The sequence below is a fragment of the Kryptolebias marmoratus genome, linkage group LG9 (genome assembly GCF_001649575.2).
Source record: "Kryptolebias marmoratus isolate JLee-2015 linkage group LG9, ASM164957v2, whole genome shotgun sequence".
In the NCBI taxonomy this organism is placed as follows: Eukaryota; Metazoa; Chordata; class Actinopteri; order Cyprinodontiformes; family Rivulidae; genus Kryptolebias; species Kryptolebias marmoratus.
Window position 1 is genome coordinate 7,466,925 of NC_051438.1, and position 18,788 is coordinate 7,485,712.

The 18,788-nt window shown below is 44.8% G+C and overlaps 3 protein-coding genes across 8 annotated transcripts in view; 2 read left to right on the forward strand and 1 right to left on the reverse strand.

Annotated features, from left to right (window-relative positions):
* ids (iduronate 2-sulfatase) overlaps window positions 1–7,686 on the reverse strand; it is an 11,845-nt gene extending 4,159 nt beyond the window's left edge. The window contains exons 1-9 of one of the 2 annotated variants that reach the window (XM_017423100.3): window positions 7,552–7,686; window positions 7,111–7,247; window positions 6,850–7,027; window positions 5,605–5,693; window positions 5,096–5,296; window positions 2,246–2,416; window positions 2,037–2,163; window positions 1,296–1,466; window positions 798–904 (exon numbers count right to left, since the gene is read on the reverse strand). In XM_017423100.3, the coding sequence (XP_017278589.2) occupies window positions 798–904; window positions 1,296–1,466; window positions 2,037–2,163; window positions 2,246–2,416; window positions 5,096–5,296; window positions 5,605–5,693; window positions 6,850–7,027; window positions 7,111–7,247; window positions 7,552–7,627 (1,257 nt within the window). In that variant the 5' untranslated portion in view covers window positions 7,628–7,686. The remainder of the gene's footprint in view (window positions 1–797; window positions 905–1,295; window positions 1,467–2,036; window positions 2,164–2,245; window positions 2,417–5,095; window positions 5,297–5,604; window positions 5,694–6,849; window positions 7,028–7,110; window positions 7,248–7,551) is intronic. The other variant, XM_025007393.2, reaches the window with a different exon arrangement.
* Window positions 7,687–8,516: 830 nt separating this feature from the next.
* dcps (decapping enzyme, scavenger) lies at window positions 8,517–10,982 on the forward strand. Its single transcript, XM_017423106.3, has 6 exons — window positions 8,517–8,776; window positions 9,122–9,272; window positions 9,359–9,504; window positions 9,582–9,695; window positions 10,243–10,353; window positions 10,461–10,982. Exons 1-6 carry the CDS (start codon window positions 8,573–8,575, stop codon window positions 10,725–10,727), a joined length of 993 nt encoding a protein of 330 aa, XP_017278595.1. The 5' UTR covers window positions 8,517–8,572; the 3' UTR covers window positions 10,728–10,982.
* Window positions 10,983–14,290: 3,308 nt separating this feature from the next.
* Window positions 14,291–18,788, forward strand: part of zgc:66433 (uncharacterized protein LOC321250 homolog) — a 76,530-nt gene continuing 72,032 nt past the window's right edge. The window contains exon 1 of one of the 5 annotated variants that reach the window (XM_025007413.2): window positions 14,291–14,399. In XM_025007413.2, the coding sequence (XP_024863181.1) occupies window positions 14,335–14,399 (65 nt within the window). In that variant the 5' untranslated portion in view covers window positions 14,291–14,334. The remainder of the gene's footprint in view (window positions 14,400–18,788) is intronic. The other 4 variants (XM_025007406.2, XM_017423117.3, XM_025007407.1 and 1 more) reach the window with 4 other exon arrangements.

Sequence of the window (18,788 nt, forward strand, 5' to 3'; positions counted from 1 at the left end):
GGGGGGGGGGGGGATTACATTGAGGATCAGGTCTGAGCCCCTTCTTGTTTGCAGCAGTGATAGGTTGATAAATGAGGCAAGGCAGGAGTCTTCCTGCCTGTGATCTGTAGTAGCAAGGCCACCTGATCTTTCTGACCTCATCAAACCCAGAATATTTTAATCCCATTAGATTGATCCTTTAAAAACAAATCCAACACAATTTGAATTTTTAAAATCGGCCTACTGGTTACCAATTTGTTGTCAGAAAACGATCCTCAGAATGGGTCTGAATTAATCCATCTCTTAAACAGGCAGCAACAGGAAGTCCTGTGTTTAACTTCCTGTTCTCACACAGGGCTGAAGCTGAGGAATCTCTCTGATTGGCTGGAAATTCTCAGATTATTCCTTCATGGATAACACCTGAGCAAAGCAGATGATAAAATGTTTGATTTCATCTGAGTTGAGAAATGAATGAATGAATGAATCACTGCCTGACCCAGTTAGCTGTAGCTTTACCGTGCGTTGTTTATTTAACAAATAGAGGATGGGTGGGTTATGAGTGTGCAGGTGACTTTGCTATCTGTGGTGAGAGTAGGGAGCAGGTGGAAGAGAGCCTGGAGAGGTGGAGACGTGCTCTGGAGTGAGGAGGAATGACAGAATCTGTGTGTGAATGGATAATGGACGTGTTGAAGAAAGAGCGAAACATTTTGGGAGGAGGGAAAGCGGACATTCATGACGTAGTGAAGGAGGCTGATGCGACAGAGGAGGATGCTGGGATAGGATGAGCTGGAGGCAAACACCCCACCCCCACTTCATACCTGGAGAGAAACACGCGGGCAGCTTTTAGGCGCGCCGAGGTCGGCCATGGAGGAGACCGTCGGGAACAGGTCCACCAGCTCCACCATGTTCCTCACAACTTTGGCATCTAGGAGCAACAAAAAAAAAAAAGGTCAGAAATTTAAAAGTTTCCATCTAATCCTTTAGACCGGAGTCAGCGGAAGGTTTTGCCAAAATGTTTTTTTTTAATGTGCTTAAATTTCATCACCGTTGCACCACTTTCATTTGAAGCAAAAGCTATCCTGAGGCCAAATATCAAAGTGAATTTCTGTCTAAATACTTTTCTTTCAAGCTCTCCTTGTATTTCAAAGGCTTCATTAATGTTAAATGGACATATTAGTAAATGTTTTAACAAGGTTCATGAAAGCACTTAAAACTTCCCCCCGAAAAAAAAAAAAAAAAATGGTATTCAGCTTTAGTCCCCTCATGCAGCCTCACATCCAAACTGTGCCGTTTTTGTTGTTTTATTGTTGGCTTACTCTCAAAGCTGTACTCTGATTGGCTGAGAATGTCGATAAAGGGGAACGTTGACCCTCGCGACCAGTTTCGGACTGCGGTGACACCAGGAACGAACATGATGAGGGGGACGCGTGTCGCCACGTCGAAGTTCGAGTATTTGGCCCATTCTCCGTGCTCCCCTAACGACCAGCCTGCGTCAAGACGGGACGGAAAAAGGAAACCACGAGAGACCCCTGTTCAGAAAACACTGAAGGCAGGTGAGAACGGTAAACACGAATCAATAAATCAAACAAATACCCGTTTTAAAAGCAGGGGTTACATTTGAGGCAACATTTCTCCATTCCTTTCATCGAAGGAGTGTGAAGTTCATTAAACTTTATAATCAAACTCCCGTTAAAAAAAGAAAAACCTGATTAGTATCTTTTAATGAAAGAGAAATGAAAATCAAGGGAAGTGATGCAAACAAAGAGTTGAGATCTTTCAGCACAGACCCTTCACATTTGGACGAGAGGACGAAATCTGCTGGGACAACACTGCCATCTGGTGGCCAACGGGAAGACAGCGTCACCTTGTCTTAAGGCTGACAGAGAAATGTCAGCTTTTTGTCTGCACCACCGTAATCCTGTAGAGTCGGACCCTAAACGGGTCTCCGCTCCATCACAGAGCAGACGCAGTCACGCACAGAAAGGCCCCCCGCCCCCGACTAAGAGTTACAGAAGACCTGAGGGTCCCGGTGACCGATCAGCAGATCATCTACTAACCATGATCAGAAGTGAAGACCACCATGGTGCTGTTGGTCATACCGAGCTCATCAAGCGCACTGAGAAGCCTCCCAACCTGAGCGTCCATGTACGACACAGCGGCATAGTAGTGCTGACGAATACGCAGCTGGGACACAGAACACAGAGTCAATGTTTAATTTTTTTTTAAAAAGAGAGAAGTAAGAAGGTACCAGAGGAGCCGGCCACACCTGAAAGTCTTTGGGAATCGGTCCATAAGGAAAGCTGATGTTGAGTTTTTGGACATCCTCTCTTTTCCTCACATCTGTCCAGGGGTTGTAGGCCACAGGTGGCAGGAGCTTGGGGACGTCCGGGTCGGGGGCCAGAGACATGTCCTCCAGAGGATATAAGCTCAGGTACTCCTGTAATGCAGTCTTTTAAAGTTATCCAACAAAAAAAAAAAAAGCTGCCTTGTGCATAAGAGCAAAAAGTGACATTTTTAAACAGTGTAAAATAAAACAGGCAATTTCCATAAGAAAAAAAATAATAAAATATCTAGAACCACACATCCAGAGGTCAGGTCTTGCTCCAGACCTCGGCCTCCTGGCAAGCTCTTTCTACTACCTTCAAGATCTGAGTGTTTTCTGCCTTTTTGGATCAAATCTACACTATCCATCAATTTTCTTCTGCTCATTTGTGCTCGGGTAACAAAGGGAACCCAGGAGGGCTCCTCCTCAGCTCCTCCTGAGGGACCCCAGTCCAGAGGGGACCTACGACCCGTCCAACCAGCCCGGGGTCGTGTCCAGAAGCAGGCAGCCAGGAGGCATCCCAATCACATGCCTGAACCACCTCAGCTGACCGCTTTCAGTGAGGAGAAGCAGCAGCTCTACGCCACAAGCCTTAATCTGAGAGGTGGACCGTTTAGGGCTTTCAGGAGAGATGGGTGAATGAGGGCACAGATTGTGTTGGAAAGGTGTTATACAAGTACAGCCCATTTACTACTAAAACTAAGTTTTCCTAGCTAGAAAATTAAATATAAAAGATTTTTGAAAAAAAAAAAAAAAAAACCTCTTATTAAATCCTTCCAGTTTCCCCCGGTCCAGTAATCCCAACACTGTTCTTTTCTCAGCCGACACAGAAACTACGGTGGACTTCCTTTGGGGTGGGGGGGTCCGTCTCCCTCCGCCCCTGCCATCATCAGAATCATAACTCGTTTTGTCCAAAGCAACAAGCCGAAGCCAAACTTCTTTCCCCACGGCAGATGCTCGGCAGCGTCTGCGCCAGCGAGAGGCTCCTCGTTCAGACACTTCTCTCTGAGAGACTTCCTGTCTCTCCTGATGGGATGTGGTGCACAGACACAACCAGAGCTGCTGCTGACTCCATAGACCTGTCTGTTGGTTAGCTTCCCTAACTTACAAATGTTGTATTTTAACTATTTAAACATAACTTAAATCGTTCCTTTGGGCATAAACAGAATTTAAAATGCTTGAAACGAAACCAGCAAACCATTGTTGGTTTTTGGAATGTGGGCTATGCGTTAATTCTTTTTTTATTATTTTACAGCGTTATCAAGTCGTGTAGCTCACAGGAGGAAGCATTTAGCATTTCATTAACAGCGCTCCGACACAGCAGCTGTTTTTGTTTCGACGATAACGAGCGGTACGCTGATGTCCCTCCCCCACCAGTGGTTTGTTAGGGCCGCCATGGTAACGACAAACCTGAGTCTGTCACTCCCTGGCAAACCATACAAATTAACCCCAGACAAACTCTTAAGCTGTAGCGAAGACATTCCTGAAGCGCTCACAGCAGAAACGGCAGGTCGCCACGCGCCATCTTCTGATGGAGGTTGGAGGTATGAAAAGTTTATTTTAAAAAAAACTTCCATTCCAGTTTTGAAAATAAGAAATCTGAGCTCTGAGACAATAAAAGTCAACGGGAGTTTGGATGTGCGAACTTTCAACTTCGGGGCGGTTTGACAGAAAAGCCATCAGCCCTCCAGCAGCGAGACATGCCGTTTTCTAAGGTTTTGGGGAATAAGAAGCGTTTGAAAAAGACTTGGAATGTTTAGACAGCGTTACATCTTCTCTAGCTTTCACTTCCTGTCGTAAAAATCACCAAAAACCATCAAACTTGAGCTGCGATTGGGTGAAAACGTTGCCTCTGCCGTGAAGGAGGTCTGAACTGTAGAGCTCCGAAAGGCCAGCTGGGTTTTCTTACTTCACCCAAATCCAATTTTTGTCTAAAAATAAATCAATAATTAAATTTGCTTTGCTGCTTTCTTTTTTAGCAGACTTTGTTGACATTGTGTAATAAACTGGACTAAGTCACACAGTTTGATGTATTCTCTGTGGTTTAAAAAAAACAAAACAAAAAAAAAAAAAAACAGTCGGATAGGGATGGGGTGCTCCAACGCTTTTGCAATTTCCCCCAAAAATAAAATTTCCTGTAGGTGACTGAATCCACTCTTTTCACAGGAAAGTGGGAAACAAAAACAACTAAATTAAAGATGCTAGCCGTCAAACACTCTGTAGTTTTGAGTCCTTAGATGTGCGTGTCTGTCGGCTGCTTTTTTATTTTTTATTATTTTACAATATCGTTTGTTTTAAAGGGGCACAGCGAAGTGAGTTCAGGCTGTTTCCTGATCCGACACGTCTCTCCTGATTAACATCCTGACCAAAAACAGGCCCGTCCAGCACGTTCTGATCCCGTCCAGTCTGCTCCAGCTGCTGAACGCGGTCCCCGTCAGAGACACGGAGACGTGCACCGGCGCTCATCCACGGGAGGACAGAAAGTCGGCTCACATTTCAAAATAAAATGCTTAAGAAAGATTCATGAGGCAGCTTCCAGCCAGCAGGGAAACAAAAACTATCAGATGGATTTTCAGTTTAATTAATGAGGAAATCAGTCCAACCTTTCACCCAGGACATGTCTCTGTACATCATGTTTGTTCGTTTTATTTTAAAAAACACCTATTAATTATATACCGAGCTGCCAAAGAGGCTGACATTTAACTGAACACTGACGCAGGATGCTTCTTGTGTCGTTTAACCCGTTCAGAGCACCGTCCGGTCTTTAAGGCACCTGTTAAAAAAGTCGTGTACCTGTGGTATCCTGAACGGTATGTGGGGTTTATGGAAGCCCACAGCCAAGAAGAAAGGAGCTCCGTCGGCAGCTCGGCTCTTCAGCAGCGTCACCGCCTCATCCGCGCTCTCCAGGTCGGGCAGGGTCCCCGCGGGCTGCTCCGACACGTTCACGGCGCACAGCAGGTTGGCGTGGAGTTCACCGTCGTCTCCTTTACACACCTGGACACAAGGGGTTGTTTTTTTTCTTTTTTTTTTTTCATGACAGGATGTTTGTTTGCAGCCACCTTCTGATTGAGTGTTATGTCATGAGCATCCAGCACACACAAATCCTCACGCTCACCGTCCTATTTTACAACACAAAGAGCCCTGCCAACTGAAGTTCACACACATATTATTACTACTTGGATAATAAAGCCCAGAGCTGGTACTGTTTTTCTGTTTCAGTCTCCACACTTAAAAAATCAGGTGGAATAAAAACAAACAAACAAAAAAAGAATTTTACGTGGACATGAGGAGGCTGCTCGCACCTTTTGCTTCTCGAATTTAAACGAAGCCGGATGGTACGCGGGGACGGACCAGCTGTAGGGGTAGTCGTCAGTGTGGTTAGAGGCAATTCCTGAAGAAAAAAATAATAATTTTATTAGACCCAACACACGAGAGGGGACGTCTCAGCTGCGTCGTAAACACAGTGGATATAAGAAGTCCGCACGGGCCTCAAAACGCAACAAGGTTTTGAGATGTAAAAGGTAAAATAAACAAGCTAAATCATAGCTAAGCCTTTTCCACCTTTAAAAAAAAAAGGTCATATATATATATACTGGACAGTTCAGCTGAAAAACAGAAATCTTGTTTTTTTTTCGCCGCTCTGTTTTGCAGGAATGTCCAGTTCTTGTTAATGTTGCTGCTGTTTCATCTTCCCCACTGTCTTCAATGTGTCCCACTGGATACCTAACTTTTCCTGATCTCAACAATGAGGTTCTTTTGACAGTCAGAACAGCAGTGCAGTGCTTAGAGCTGTCGCCTCAAAGGATCGCTTCCCGGCCTGGGGGGGCCTTTCAGGGGTGGAGTTTATTTTCTCCCTGTGCTCACGTGGGTTTACTCCGGGTACTCCAGTTTACTCCCACACACAAAAAACATGCATGTTGGTTAATCAGTAACTTAAATTGTCCTTAGGTGAGAGTGTGAATGGTTTTTTGTCTCCATGTGTCTCTGCGATGGACTTGCGACCTGTCCAGGGTGTCTCCCACCTCTCACACAGTGGCTGCTGGAGATAGGCACCAGCTCCTCGCAACCCGGAAAGGAGGAGCAGGTAAAAAAAATGGATAGATGGATTCTTTTGACACTTTCTCTCCTGATCTCGGCTGTTGCTGCGAGAAGATACGGAGCAAATGTCAGGAAAATCCCATCAGGCCAGAAACAACTTTACTTTGAGTCGATCAGAGTTAGTTTAATTGGCAGCAGGTCTGTACACTGAAGGCTGCAGGTGTTTCAACAAAGTATTCGTTTCAGGGTGTGCACACTTATGCACAAAACTTATTGTACCTTTATTTTCTTTAAAACAGATTTGATTGTTTTTCAGTTGAATGGTACAGACCGGATATATAAGGGTGGGGAAAGTTTTGACTTTATTTATCATGGTCTCATTTTTACCAACACAAAACCATGGGAGCTCAACACTTTTTCTATCCACCATAGGTTTAAAACAGGCTTCCTACTCCAAGCTGTTCGTCACCAATGACCATAACTGTTAAAGTTAACTGTTTTGGTCTCACCTGGATGGAAGACCTTGCCCACGGACATGGTGGTGTAGCCTTTGGATTTAAAGTGCTGGGGCAGGGTGGTGTAGTTCCCCGAGTGGACTCTCCAGTAGGAGTTGAAGTCATAAAGCCTGGTCGTGTCCGGCCTGCGGCTGGTCAACATGGACGTACGGCTGGGGGCGCACACGGCTTGCTGGGGATGAGAAGACGCACGCGTTGGTCACACGTGTCGGGGCGGGGTTACCCTCACCTGGTCACGCCTGAACACCTGCTGACCTGAGCGTGCGCGTTCAGGAACACCTGGCTCTTGGAGGCCAGCTGGTCAACGTTGGGGGACTTCGCTACCGTGTCTCCATAGCAACCCAGCGATGTCCTCAAATCATCAGCTATAATGAAAAGGACATTTTTCCTCTCTGGGGACAAACAGACAGGACATTTCAGCATGTTAGTTACCCATAAAGATAGTTTAAAAGTGATGATACAGCAAGTGAAAACTAAACAGTGTTTGGAAACAAGCAGTTTCACTTCTCCACACCACAAAGTGAGTAAATTAAATTACCAGCTAACACGAAACACTAAACGGGTAACAAAAGCAGCTATTAAAGCTAGTGAGAGCTAACGAAGTTACAGCACAAAACTCAACAAGTCGATAAAAATGAATTTAGTAAGAAAGTTTAGGTGAGGTGAATTTTCTTTAGATAATACCAAACTAACTACCTGTCCACGGAACAGAAGCGACTGTCAAAGTAAGAAGGAGCAGCAGGAAAAGCCGTTCACGAACAGCTGCTTTCATCTTTATCAAGCTAAAAGTACTTCTACTGTCAAAATAATGCAAAGTGGTCTTTAAATAACTTCCTGTTAGCGCGTCATAAGAGTGCTTTGTTTTCATTGGTTAATTTGGCTTTCCGCCCCGCCCCACAGGGCTCATTCTATTAGTGGGATGACGCGTCAATCAGTTACTGTCAGCGTTTGCGTAAATCAATGCAGAGTGAGGAAATATATGGCAAACCCGTGCGTTTTGTTTTTTTATTTTAATTTGTATAAGAGACTAAAACAAGCACAGCAAGATTGGGGACTGTTAAAGAACTCGAAAGCATTGCAGCATGCCAGAACAAAGAGAAGACTGACTTAGCTTGTAAACGTAGAAGCTTTTATTTTGAAACACACACATACACCGGATATTTGAATGTTTGTTTCTGAGAGAAGAGATAGGTTCAGAGAGAGGTCTCACTCAGTCTGGAGGCAGTGGTCAGAAAAAAAACTTGTATATTAAGTCCGAGTTAATAATAACTGATCACATTTTTTCACATTAACTTGGGGAATCGATCCTGTTTATTGAGTCTGGCAAAAGTAGTCAGTTTAGATAATAAAAAATGAATCGCAAACAAAACTGGAACACTGTGAAAAGGAAAACGCCAATGTAAACGCATTATGAACATATAAACAGGAAAATATGTTTCAGTGAGCTAAAGAGAGGCAGTTATGGATTGTAGATGACTGAATGGCTGTGCTATTTGTCTATGAGTCATTATTTATTTGTTTATTTATTGACAAACATGTTTTAAAAAAATAATCCAATTTTTAATTGGATTATTTTTTTAAAACATGTTTGTCATTTCTACAAAAACAAACACCTGAAAGAGCAGCCCGTAAGACTGCTTAACCGGCGAAACAGATTCGAGAGTGAGACCTCACGCCAAACACAGACGACCTTTGTCGAGAGAAGCAGCGCGCGGACATGGCGAACGCTGCGGCGAAACGTGAAATCCCGACAGCGGAAAATAAAGACGTCCCCGGGGACGCGAAGAGGGTGAAAACCGACCGGACGGACGGACGAGACGAAGAGGAAGAACCCGAATGTGAGAATGTCCTCTGCGGGTTTCAGACATCCAGCGTCCTGAGCGATTCTGCCCGCGAGAAACTTCTCTTCGTCCACGGGAAGGTAATTTACCTGAGAAGTTAGCGAACTTCTCTGTAGCTGCTCAAAGAGAACCGAGTTCATTTGCTCTGAGGTCGTAATATTTGGAGCAATTAGTAGAAGGGAGGCGTTTAATGATTCTTTTGAAGGAGACGCGAGTAAAGAAGTAAAACTAACTTCCGGTTTAATATTACAAAATAAAAGTCTTAAATATGTTTTGTTTAAGCTGTATTTAAAGGACGCGTGCAGCACTGTTCTTGTTGTTTCCTGTTTGTTTTTCAAATATTCGTTTCAAGGAGCTCCCAAAAGGACAGTTGTGCAGTTTTTTAACCCAGGCTGTAATGGAGCTGGTGAATTTCTCGTCCTCAGATCGCTGACCAGGAGGCCGTGGTCGTCCTGGAGAAGACTCCCATCAGAGAAGACGCCCTCCCGGAGCTCTTCGCTCGCTCCACGCTCAGACTCGAGATGAGGAATGACATCTATAGCACCTACCGTCTCCAGGTCCCCCCTCACCTGAACGGTGACGAGCCAAACCGCCGAGTTCTTGTTTCTGGTTGATGGTCAGCCGGAGCAATCTGTTGATTTTTTACGTTTTTGTTTCTGCAGAGATTAAGACTACGGTCGTGTGCCCGGCCACTCAGAAACACTTGAAGAAGTACCAGCGGCAGGAGAGCTTCCTGGTGGAAGAGACCGAGCAAGACTACGAGTCCATCACCCTGCCCTACATCCAGCAGCAAAGCTTCAGCCTGCAGGTGGGACGGCGAGGGTCGCCGCTTCTGTTCCGATTACCTGATCTCTGAACGCCGATCTCCCCGTTCTCCTCTTTCAGTGGGTTTACAACATCCTGGAGAAGAAGGCCGAGGCGGACAGGATAGTTTATGAAGATCCAGACCCGGAGCTCGGATTTGTCCTGCTCCCCGATCTGAAGTGGGACCAAAAACAGGTAAAAGACCAGAAATCCTGACATTTTTCCTGCTGACCAGCTCATACACCAACATCACGGAGGTTGGGTGGGACTGCACACTTTCACAGATGGGTTCTTGAAACAATCCATGTGCTGTAACTCCGTTCTTCTTCTCCTGATCTAAGTTTTGTTGGAACAATCGTTTTACGTCCCCGCCTTAGGGCTTCCGTCGTAAACGCAGATTTCTTTTCCCTGTCAGCCTTTTCCTGGTGAGAGAACAGTCGTGCTTGAATGGAGGATGGAGATGGAGGGAATTACAGTAATCCAGCCGTGATGGAATAAAAACACGGATTACTGTCTCAAACCGTTGACTTGAAAGAATAGATTTTACCTTTGCTAACTTTCTCAAATGATAAAATAAATTTGTCTTGACTGTGGCTCTTGTCCAGTTTAAAGTCACTGTCCATCCTTAAACCCAGGTTTGTAACTGGAGTCAGCGGGTCTTTCGGACAGTGTCCTTAAAGTTTGCCCAGTGGTTCACGAGATATTTTGCTAACAGGCAGTTGAGGCTGTCCTTCTGTTTCAGGTTGATGATTTGTACCTGATCGCAGTGGCACATCAGAGAGGCATAAAGAGTCTCCGAGACGTGACGTCGGAGCACCTGCCTCTGCTGCAGAACATCCTGCAGAAAGGAAAGGTGAGGTTCTGGAGCTTCCCGCCTCTGCCAGGGGAATTCCTCCTGTAGCGACGGGACGCAAAAAGAAACCGGGTTGAGAATCCTGTGTTGCTGTCGTTGCGGTCCAGGAGGCCATCCTGCAGCGCTACGAGCTTCCGGGCAGCGGGCTGCGGGTCTACGTGCACTACCAGCCGTCCTACTACCACCTGCACGTCCACTTCACCAAGCTGGGCTACGAGGCGCCGGGCTGCGGCGTGGAGCGCGCCCACCTCCTCTCCGACGTCGTCCAGAACCTCCGGGCGGACCCGCGGTTCTACAAGACGCGGACGCTGAGCTTCCCCCTGAGGGCGGACGACGGGCTGCTCGGCAGGTTCAGGGAGGCAGGGAGGCTGTAAAATCTGGAAAGCGCTCCTCGTCCGTGTCCAGGAACGAGCAGGAAGCTGCTCCGGGGGCCTTCCAGGTGCTTAAGAAGCGGAAAGTTGACTGGTTAGCTGCAAATTCTGATGAATTTCACATTTTATTTGCCGAGCAGTCAGATTTTAGAGGGTTTTATCTTTGAAAACCTGTTTTGTAACTGATTAAAAGTCATCTGTCATGTTTTTTTAAATTCCTTTGTTTTCTAAATAATAAATATGTTTCTATGGACTGTTTGGATGAATAAAGTTATTTTCTACTGAATTAGTTTGCAAAACAGATTTAGCTTTGAGGTTTTTTTATTCCTTAAGGACAAAAATGTGAAACAAGTAAAGTCTGTAGTTACTCTCAGTTTTAGGAGTCAAGTAGTTTTCATCTCTTAATGTTTAACTTGTTTCCAGAGCTTTAAAAGAAAAGAGCTGTGGAATGTAAACCACCTTAAAACCTCCAGTTTTAAACCATTTTGTTGACTTTATACAAAGAGTTTACAACATGCTGTGTATTATTTCTAACTGACAGTGACAAAGTTTCATCGTTATGCTGATGATACTCGGATATATTCGAAGCTTGATGGTTCCAATCAGTTACTTGGATTACAAACAAGACTTGAATAGATAAAAACCTGGATGACTTATTTCCCCCGCAGTACCAACATTAGGAACCCTGTTGTGGGTTTTTTTAATGAGATTGTTGTTTTTATCCCATCGGCTCCCTGTCAAATTCAGAATGGAATTTAAAATCTCCTATGCTGTCAACAACCGAGCCCCATCTTATATTAAAGATCTTATTGTTCCATATTTTCCTAACAGAGCACTTCACTCTCAGACTGCAGGTTTACTTGTGGTTCCTAGAGGTTCTAAAAGCAGAACAGGAGGCAGAGCTTTCAGTTCTCAGGCTCCTCTCTGGTGAAACAAACTTCTAGTTTCTGTCCACCCTGTTTACTTTTAAGACTTTCCTTTTTAATCAGAATCAAAAGTTTCAGGAGTAGGAGGCTATTTAGACAAAGTAGGGGGCTGACCGTCCACTGATCGATTGAAGAGGATCTGGGGGCCTTCCCCTCCAAAACAAATTAAAATTTAGAAAATCAGAAATGCTGTTTCCTGGTGTTTGGAACAACACAGGGAGTGTCTGAAGAGTCCAAAATCAACAGGTTTTTCTCGATTTGTGAGAATGTTTGGCTTTTTGGAAGGACTGGGAGATGTTTTCAGAGAATCTGATGGAGAATTAATTTAGCCAGGACAAGGAACTATCTCCCAAGGAAGTAATCTTGTAAAATAGATCTGAATAAAAACAAATTGACTGGAGATTTGAAATAGATTCTCCTGGTGATCTGTTTGGTTGGTAGAATCCACTCGACTGAGAGGAGAGCTACACCAAATGTGCAAAGAACTACTAAATAAACCACAGGACAAAACATTAAGAAAATGAACTATTATTTGCCACGCCCCCAACATCAACCAATCAGAAGCCTCGGCAGATAAATGAGAACTCTTGTCCAATCAGTGGTGGTGTTACAACAACGACACCTGCTTGGCCGTCCTGGTTCTGGTTCTGGTTCTGTTGGAGGTTTCTTCCTGTTAAAAGGGAGTCATTCCTTTCCACTGTCGCCCTGCGCTGCATAGGATGGAGGGGCGGGGGTTGAACTAAAGTCAAGATTCAGTGCCACTCGCTGGTTTCCTTTGATACGTTTTTACTGAATCTGATCGTATTGACTGGACAGTAACTGATCCCGTTTGTGTTCTTTATGTAACGTCCTTCGACGACCCGTGTTGTGAGCTGCTGCTGTACGGATAAACAGAACTGAAAAAGTGAGTTCAGTTCCTGTTGAAATGAGCTGCTGACACAAACTGAGCTCCAGCAGTAGGTGTCAGTGTTAAACCTTCAGACTGAGGCTGGAAAACCCAACCTTTTGTCTTCAGAGGAGAGCACGTTGAGAAATATATTGATGCAGGTTCTAAAAACAAAAACATTTAAGTTCCTTCAGAGCTATGTTTAAATGAAGTCTGTTTACAGCGTAGTTTGGGTGTTTAGGCCCCAAGTTTGGTTGACGCTCTTCCTCCTGTAAAGTTGAAGTTTAAAACTTTTTTTTCCCCCCTCAGGTTAGTCTTGCATGTTTCAACTGCTGTCCTGTAAGCGTCGAAGCTGGATTCAGATGTTTCTCTTTTGCAGACCTCTGGCAGAAAAGCAGCCCTCTCTTATCTGATCTGAAGTCTGCTGGGTGGTGCTCTGCCCTGTGCCCGTGCTGCGTTCGAGTCTCCTCTGTAGGAAATGGCTGAGAAAACGTGCCCCGGAGACGTGCTCCTCACAGCTCAAGATCAGCCTGTGACCCCATCTGTCTAAAAACTACCCTGCAAAAAGACAGCAAATAAACCCTGATTTTACAGAATAATAAGGATCAAAAGAACGAGAAATTAAAGACTGGATTTCGCTTTAAAGCAGTTAATCTTTTGTCTCTTTATATTTATGTCTTTAAGATATTTTCAATGAAATCAAATAGTCATTTAGTAGTTCTCACCTTGCGGCTCAAACATGCAGAGGTTTTAAGAACAACAGTGAAAAGTACACATGGGCAACATACGGCTCGAGGGCCAAAACTGGCCCCTGGACGTTCACCGTCCGGCCCTCAGAGTTCCTGTATTAATTTAAAATTAAGATCCAATGTTCCTCGAAGGAGTCCACATCAAGATCTGCAAAACTGACTCGGCTACAGCAGTTTTTGAGGGGCTATGGTCGATTAGCTGTGGCGGCCATCTTGACTAGGGTTCACTCCAAATGTTACCCAGCTGTAGACGTACGTCCAGTGATTACTTTTTGAGCGCTTCGTTAAAATCTGTTCAGTGGTTCGTGAGATGTTTCGCTAACAGACGGATGTAGTTGTGCTCGGAGTAACACGCCGAGTTCAGCTCAGTGTTCGCTGTAAGACTGGCTGAGTCCGCTAGCTTTGTGTTTGCTAAGGTGGCTAACTAGCTGTGGCGGCCATCTTGAATTGGGTTGATTCTAAATGTTCATCAGTTGTAGACGTACGTCCAGTGATTACCTCCGCCAAGGAGGTTGTGTTTTTGGTAGTGTCTGTGTCTGTCTGTCTGTCTGTCTGTCTGTCTGTGGCCGACAGCTGCAAACACACAACAAACAGCTAAATGTCCAAGTTTGCATGAGTGATGCAAACTCCAAAACACAAAAATACAAATGCAAAGGAAAAAAAAATGCTTCAATCACAGAAAATAGACCACATTAAGTCTTGCTCAAAAGTTCACATGACATGAAGGTTATTTAATTTTTGTTTCTCTAGTGTCATTGGTTCGGTAACCACTATGCTACATCTCATCCTTTTAGAAATGTGGAGAGAAAAAGCCTGGAATAGTTTTTTTTCCTCCTTCCAGTTCAACATGAAGCCCTTTGGTCGCTTTAATAAGTTAGCCTGTGTCCCTGAAACCAGATGTTACCCCCCTGCTGCAGAGTCATCTGTTTATTGAGCTGTTCCGCCGGGGGTGGCTCGAATGTCCGTGCGGTCCGTGAACGCAGCAGGGCAGCGCAGCAGGACGGAGCCGAATAATCCAATCAGAGCGCGCGCGCGCGCCGACAGGACTCATGTCTCGGTTGTTCTCTCTGCGGGATGACTTGACTCTGAGGCCGTTTGAGATCCAGCCCGCACGGTGAGTACCTGCCGTGCCTCCCCGCGGCCCGGGCTCCGAGCTCCGGGTCCGGGTCAGGGTCCGAACCGAGCCGAACCGAACTGCTGCGTTTCTGTGCGTGATGCGGTTTCTGCTTCAGACTGAGCCCGTGAAGCAGGGCTGAGGTGATTGTTAAATTCTGACTTTGTTTAGTTTTAAAGTTTGTTCAAATGGAAGTTGATATAATTTTGCCAAGAAACTTTATATGTTTTCAGGTAAACTAAAGTTTTCCCATCATCCAGCAGAGGTTGAGGGTAATTTAAACCAGACTGGGGAACTTTTCCCCCCCTTTCTTTCCAGAGACATTTTGATTTAGTTAGTCAATTAAAGGGCCACACATTAAAGTGAAACCTCGTGGTCCTGCGTTACACAAAGTCTTGCTCTGGTTTTGTTGTTTGGCAGCAAATAGGTCAGTTTTCCTGTTGATTTCTTCAGGTTTCCTTTGTGAAAATAAAAAAGATAGCTGGACTAATATCTGGTTGTGTCAGCACATTCAGTCTTTTCTCGTCTTACCCAGAATTATCATATTTGGTCAAAACAAAACCTTTAGGTGGATCCTTTGTACCAGTGCTTCCCAAACTTTTCAGCTTCCCACCCATAAAATAATAGACAAAGGCGTGTGACCCCATCTGTTACCTGTTTAAATATCCAAAAATGCTAATGAACCTAACATCTATTATGCTTTTTTTTCCTTTTCAATTTCTTTTCATTTCTATTGTCTGTATCAATTATGGTGCATATTTATCATAAAAAGTAGGTTTTTAATTGTAAGAAGATATCTGGAGATTATCTGAGGACCCCTACTTGGTGTTGGGTGGCCCACATTGGGGTCCCGACCCCAACTTTGGGAACCATTGCTTTATACTTCTGAACTGACACGTTTGGAAAATAATTTTTCCTTTCACTTAAAAATTGATAACATTTAGGCCCTATCCACACAACTTCAGATATTTATTTATTTATTTGTTTTGAACTTATATATTATTTTATTTTTTTCTACCTACAGTTAACATTTTTGTCTCCGTCCACACCACTGAAATACCCCCACTGTGCCACTAGGTGGCGAGGGCGTTCATGTGAACGGCATTAAAATCACAGGAAGGAATCACGACATCGTAACACGGGACAGGAAGTAACCACATGTAGGCGGACTGCAGGAGGCGTTTAAGTCCATGTTAGGGAATTGGACACTTGCCAAATAAAAATACACCTCAGATCTTTTTTCCAAGTGTTAACGGGTCGGTTTATACAGTTCTGATCTTGGTGCTGTACTTTCAGATACTCGTTTTTAAACAAATTTAGTTGTAATTAGTTATTTGACGTTCAAAAGTTCCCATGATCTGCAGGACTCAGAGCCACCCAACTGAGCAGACTCTGGTTCCATAAATCCAGCCTGGCACCACATCCTGCCAGCTTCAGGTTTAAGCAGCAAACGGAGGCAAAGACATGTCCTCTGTCTTTTTTCTGTTGATGGAAAGAACATGCTTGGCTCTGCCGAAGAGTCTCCAAAAACATTGTTTTATTTTTGTTTGTTTTTTTTTTTTTTTTTGGTTTTGATATCGATTCCTCCCAGTTGTTAACCATTTCAACACGTGGTCAGAGTTTGATGGCAACAGGATCAGAGTTTAAACGTCAACAAACGGTAAAAACAAAAACTCTGCCTGTGTGCGACCAGGAGGTGCAGTCACCAAAGAAAATCTCTGTTATTAAAGATACCTGCAGTGAAATCAGCAGAGTCAGCTTTTGTTGCCAACAATTAGTCGTTTGTTTACATTTGAACTCTGGCGAGTTCACTTCGGACGTTCAGAGATCGAGTCAGTAAAATAATCCCCGGATGTAAACAGAGTCAGAGGGAAGACAGAGGAATCAGAGACATCAGGGGGAAAGAGAAAAGGTAAAGTTCTTCTTCTTCTTGTTATGTCGAAGGGACCCGGGAGGTGATAATCGACAAGGAGAATAAAGGCAGTTAACAGCATTTATTGTCACACAGACAGGGGGGTTCCCGTTAAACTGTATCCATTCGCGGTTATTCACATGACATTCGACCCAAATTCTAAATACCACTTCAGGTGGAGAAAACCCACTGAAAAAACACTATCAAATAAGAAACTTTCAATCAAAAACACAGAAAAATGACATAATCTGACAGCAATTACGGCTTTAAAGTTGTTGGATTATCCCAGTGGTCAGTAGAGTTGTACGTCTGATGACAGAACACGGAGCTTCATCCCAGAGACGTCACAGTTCTACCCGATAATGCAGCGATTGTTGCGTTCCTTTCCACGTGCAGCCTCGGCGGTCGGTGTTTTCAGCTCGCTCGTGACGTCGGGTGAGTGAGCTCATACCGACACACACACACACGTGCACTGTGATCCACTGTGTGTGAGCTCAGTGTTCGGGGGAGGCGGGTCAAGGACGGTGCAGATTAAACGGCGCTCTTTCACGGCGTAATCCCGAGCGGAGACTCTAGGTGTGTCCGAGCGGAGTCGGTCACGCCATCCGCCTCCAGAAACGCTCTCCTGCTCATCCGGCCCTCGATGATGTCAGGTGGGACGGTTTCTCTCTCTGCTGTTGAGGCCGAGCCTGATAAACGGTCGTGTTGGAACAGTCGGTGGGAAGAAGGAGGGGAAAAAAAACGAAAAATGGATTCAGTGTTGTTGCTCGGGACGGGCTGAGCTTCAGAGCAAAGAGTGTGGTGAATCTGATGCCTAACAGGTGTGTGTGTGTTTGGGGGCGAAGTTAAACTTTCCTGATCACAGCTCTGATCAGTTCATCTGTCACCGGGGAGCTGAACCAACCCGCTCTCTTCCTCTCCGACAGGAAACTCTCTGATTCCTGATGAGCGATCCTGGGATCACCCCGGCTGCTGTCCTCTGCTCACTTCCTTGCATCCTGTTCGCTCCGAATGAGACTCGTGATCGTTCAGGATGGCTCCGACGATCACCGGGCGTTACGGGCCCTCTGACTTCTGCCGATCGCGTTTGGATTTGTGCGGCAAACGTGTAGCTTATCGTGCCAAAATGTGCCGAGTCGTTAATAAATGGCTCTTTGGTAATTGCCCCCTTAGTGCAAAACCTGTAGAATCTGTCTGTTAATGGGATGGTTCAGGTTGGTTGTAGATTTCTCTGGGAGCGACCTCGAGTTGAGGTCTGACCAAATTGAAGCGCTAACGGCTGTCTTTACCATCAGTTTCACATTACATAGCATTACATTCTGCCTAAAGTGCCCCAGGCTGCACAAGAAGTGCTACAGTAAGCTGCTGCTGCTGTTTGTGCTTGCAACCAGTTCATGGATATGACCGCATAATGTGAACTTAATGAGATAGAGTTAACGTGAATAGAATAGAAATCGTTGAGATTTTTCAGACAACAGCTGCCCACTCAGTTCTTCCTGTACAGACTAGCCGTTAGCTCATCAGACCTGTCAGAAATAAAATTGGCTTCTTCAAGCTGAGGTCGTTCCAAGAGCTATCTACAGCAGGTAAGATGTTAATCCACAGAAACCAACTTCACACAATCTGAACCTTTCTTTTAAACTGTTAGATTTGGCTTTTTTGTTGTTGCTTTTCCTTTTTCCTTTCTGTAGGCTGAACTCAAGAATATGGGGAACTTATTGTTTGTGTTACAAAAGAGCCTAAATGTGGAATTCCTTGGTTTCCAAGTTGTCTGTTATGTGTAAACACCATGTTTGTGTTAAATGGCTGAAAAAGACCATCTGACTAGAAGCACTCGGGGAGTGCAGACCTCCACCACGGCCACGGCGTGATTAAGAAATAATCTGGATCACCACCAAAGTTTAATCCATTGTTTTTTGTAACAACCCCAACATTTCCTGAACATTTCCTCCAAATCTGTTCTTTAGTTTTTACCTGATCTTTGCTGACAGACAGACAAACCAACGGACACGACCAGAAACAGAACCTCCTTGGTGGAGGAAACAAAAGGGTCACATGTAGGAGCAGAGAGAAGGTTTTAACAAAGGGGTCACCTGTGACTTTGACCTTTGACCCCATGAACCTTGACACCAGCAGGCATCATCTCTGACCCATGAGGTGTCCAGCTGTGCAGTTTGACATTCTTACATTACACTGTTGAAGAGTTAGAGAACTAGGTCGTCTGCGACCCTGACCTTTGACTTCATGACCTTGAAATCAATGTTGATCACCCTTGAGCCATGAGGTGTCCAGCTGTGGAGTTTAACATTCCTGTTCTACAGCTGCAGAGTGAGAGCACGGGCTGATCTGTGACCTTTGACTGGATCACCACCAAAACTTAATTACTTGTTCTTGAAATTTCATGAAATCTGTTCACAACTTTTTGAGGGATGTTGTACACAGATAGACAGACAGACAGACAGAGACGGACAGACAGA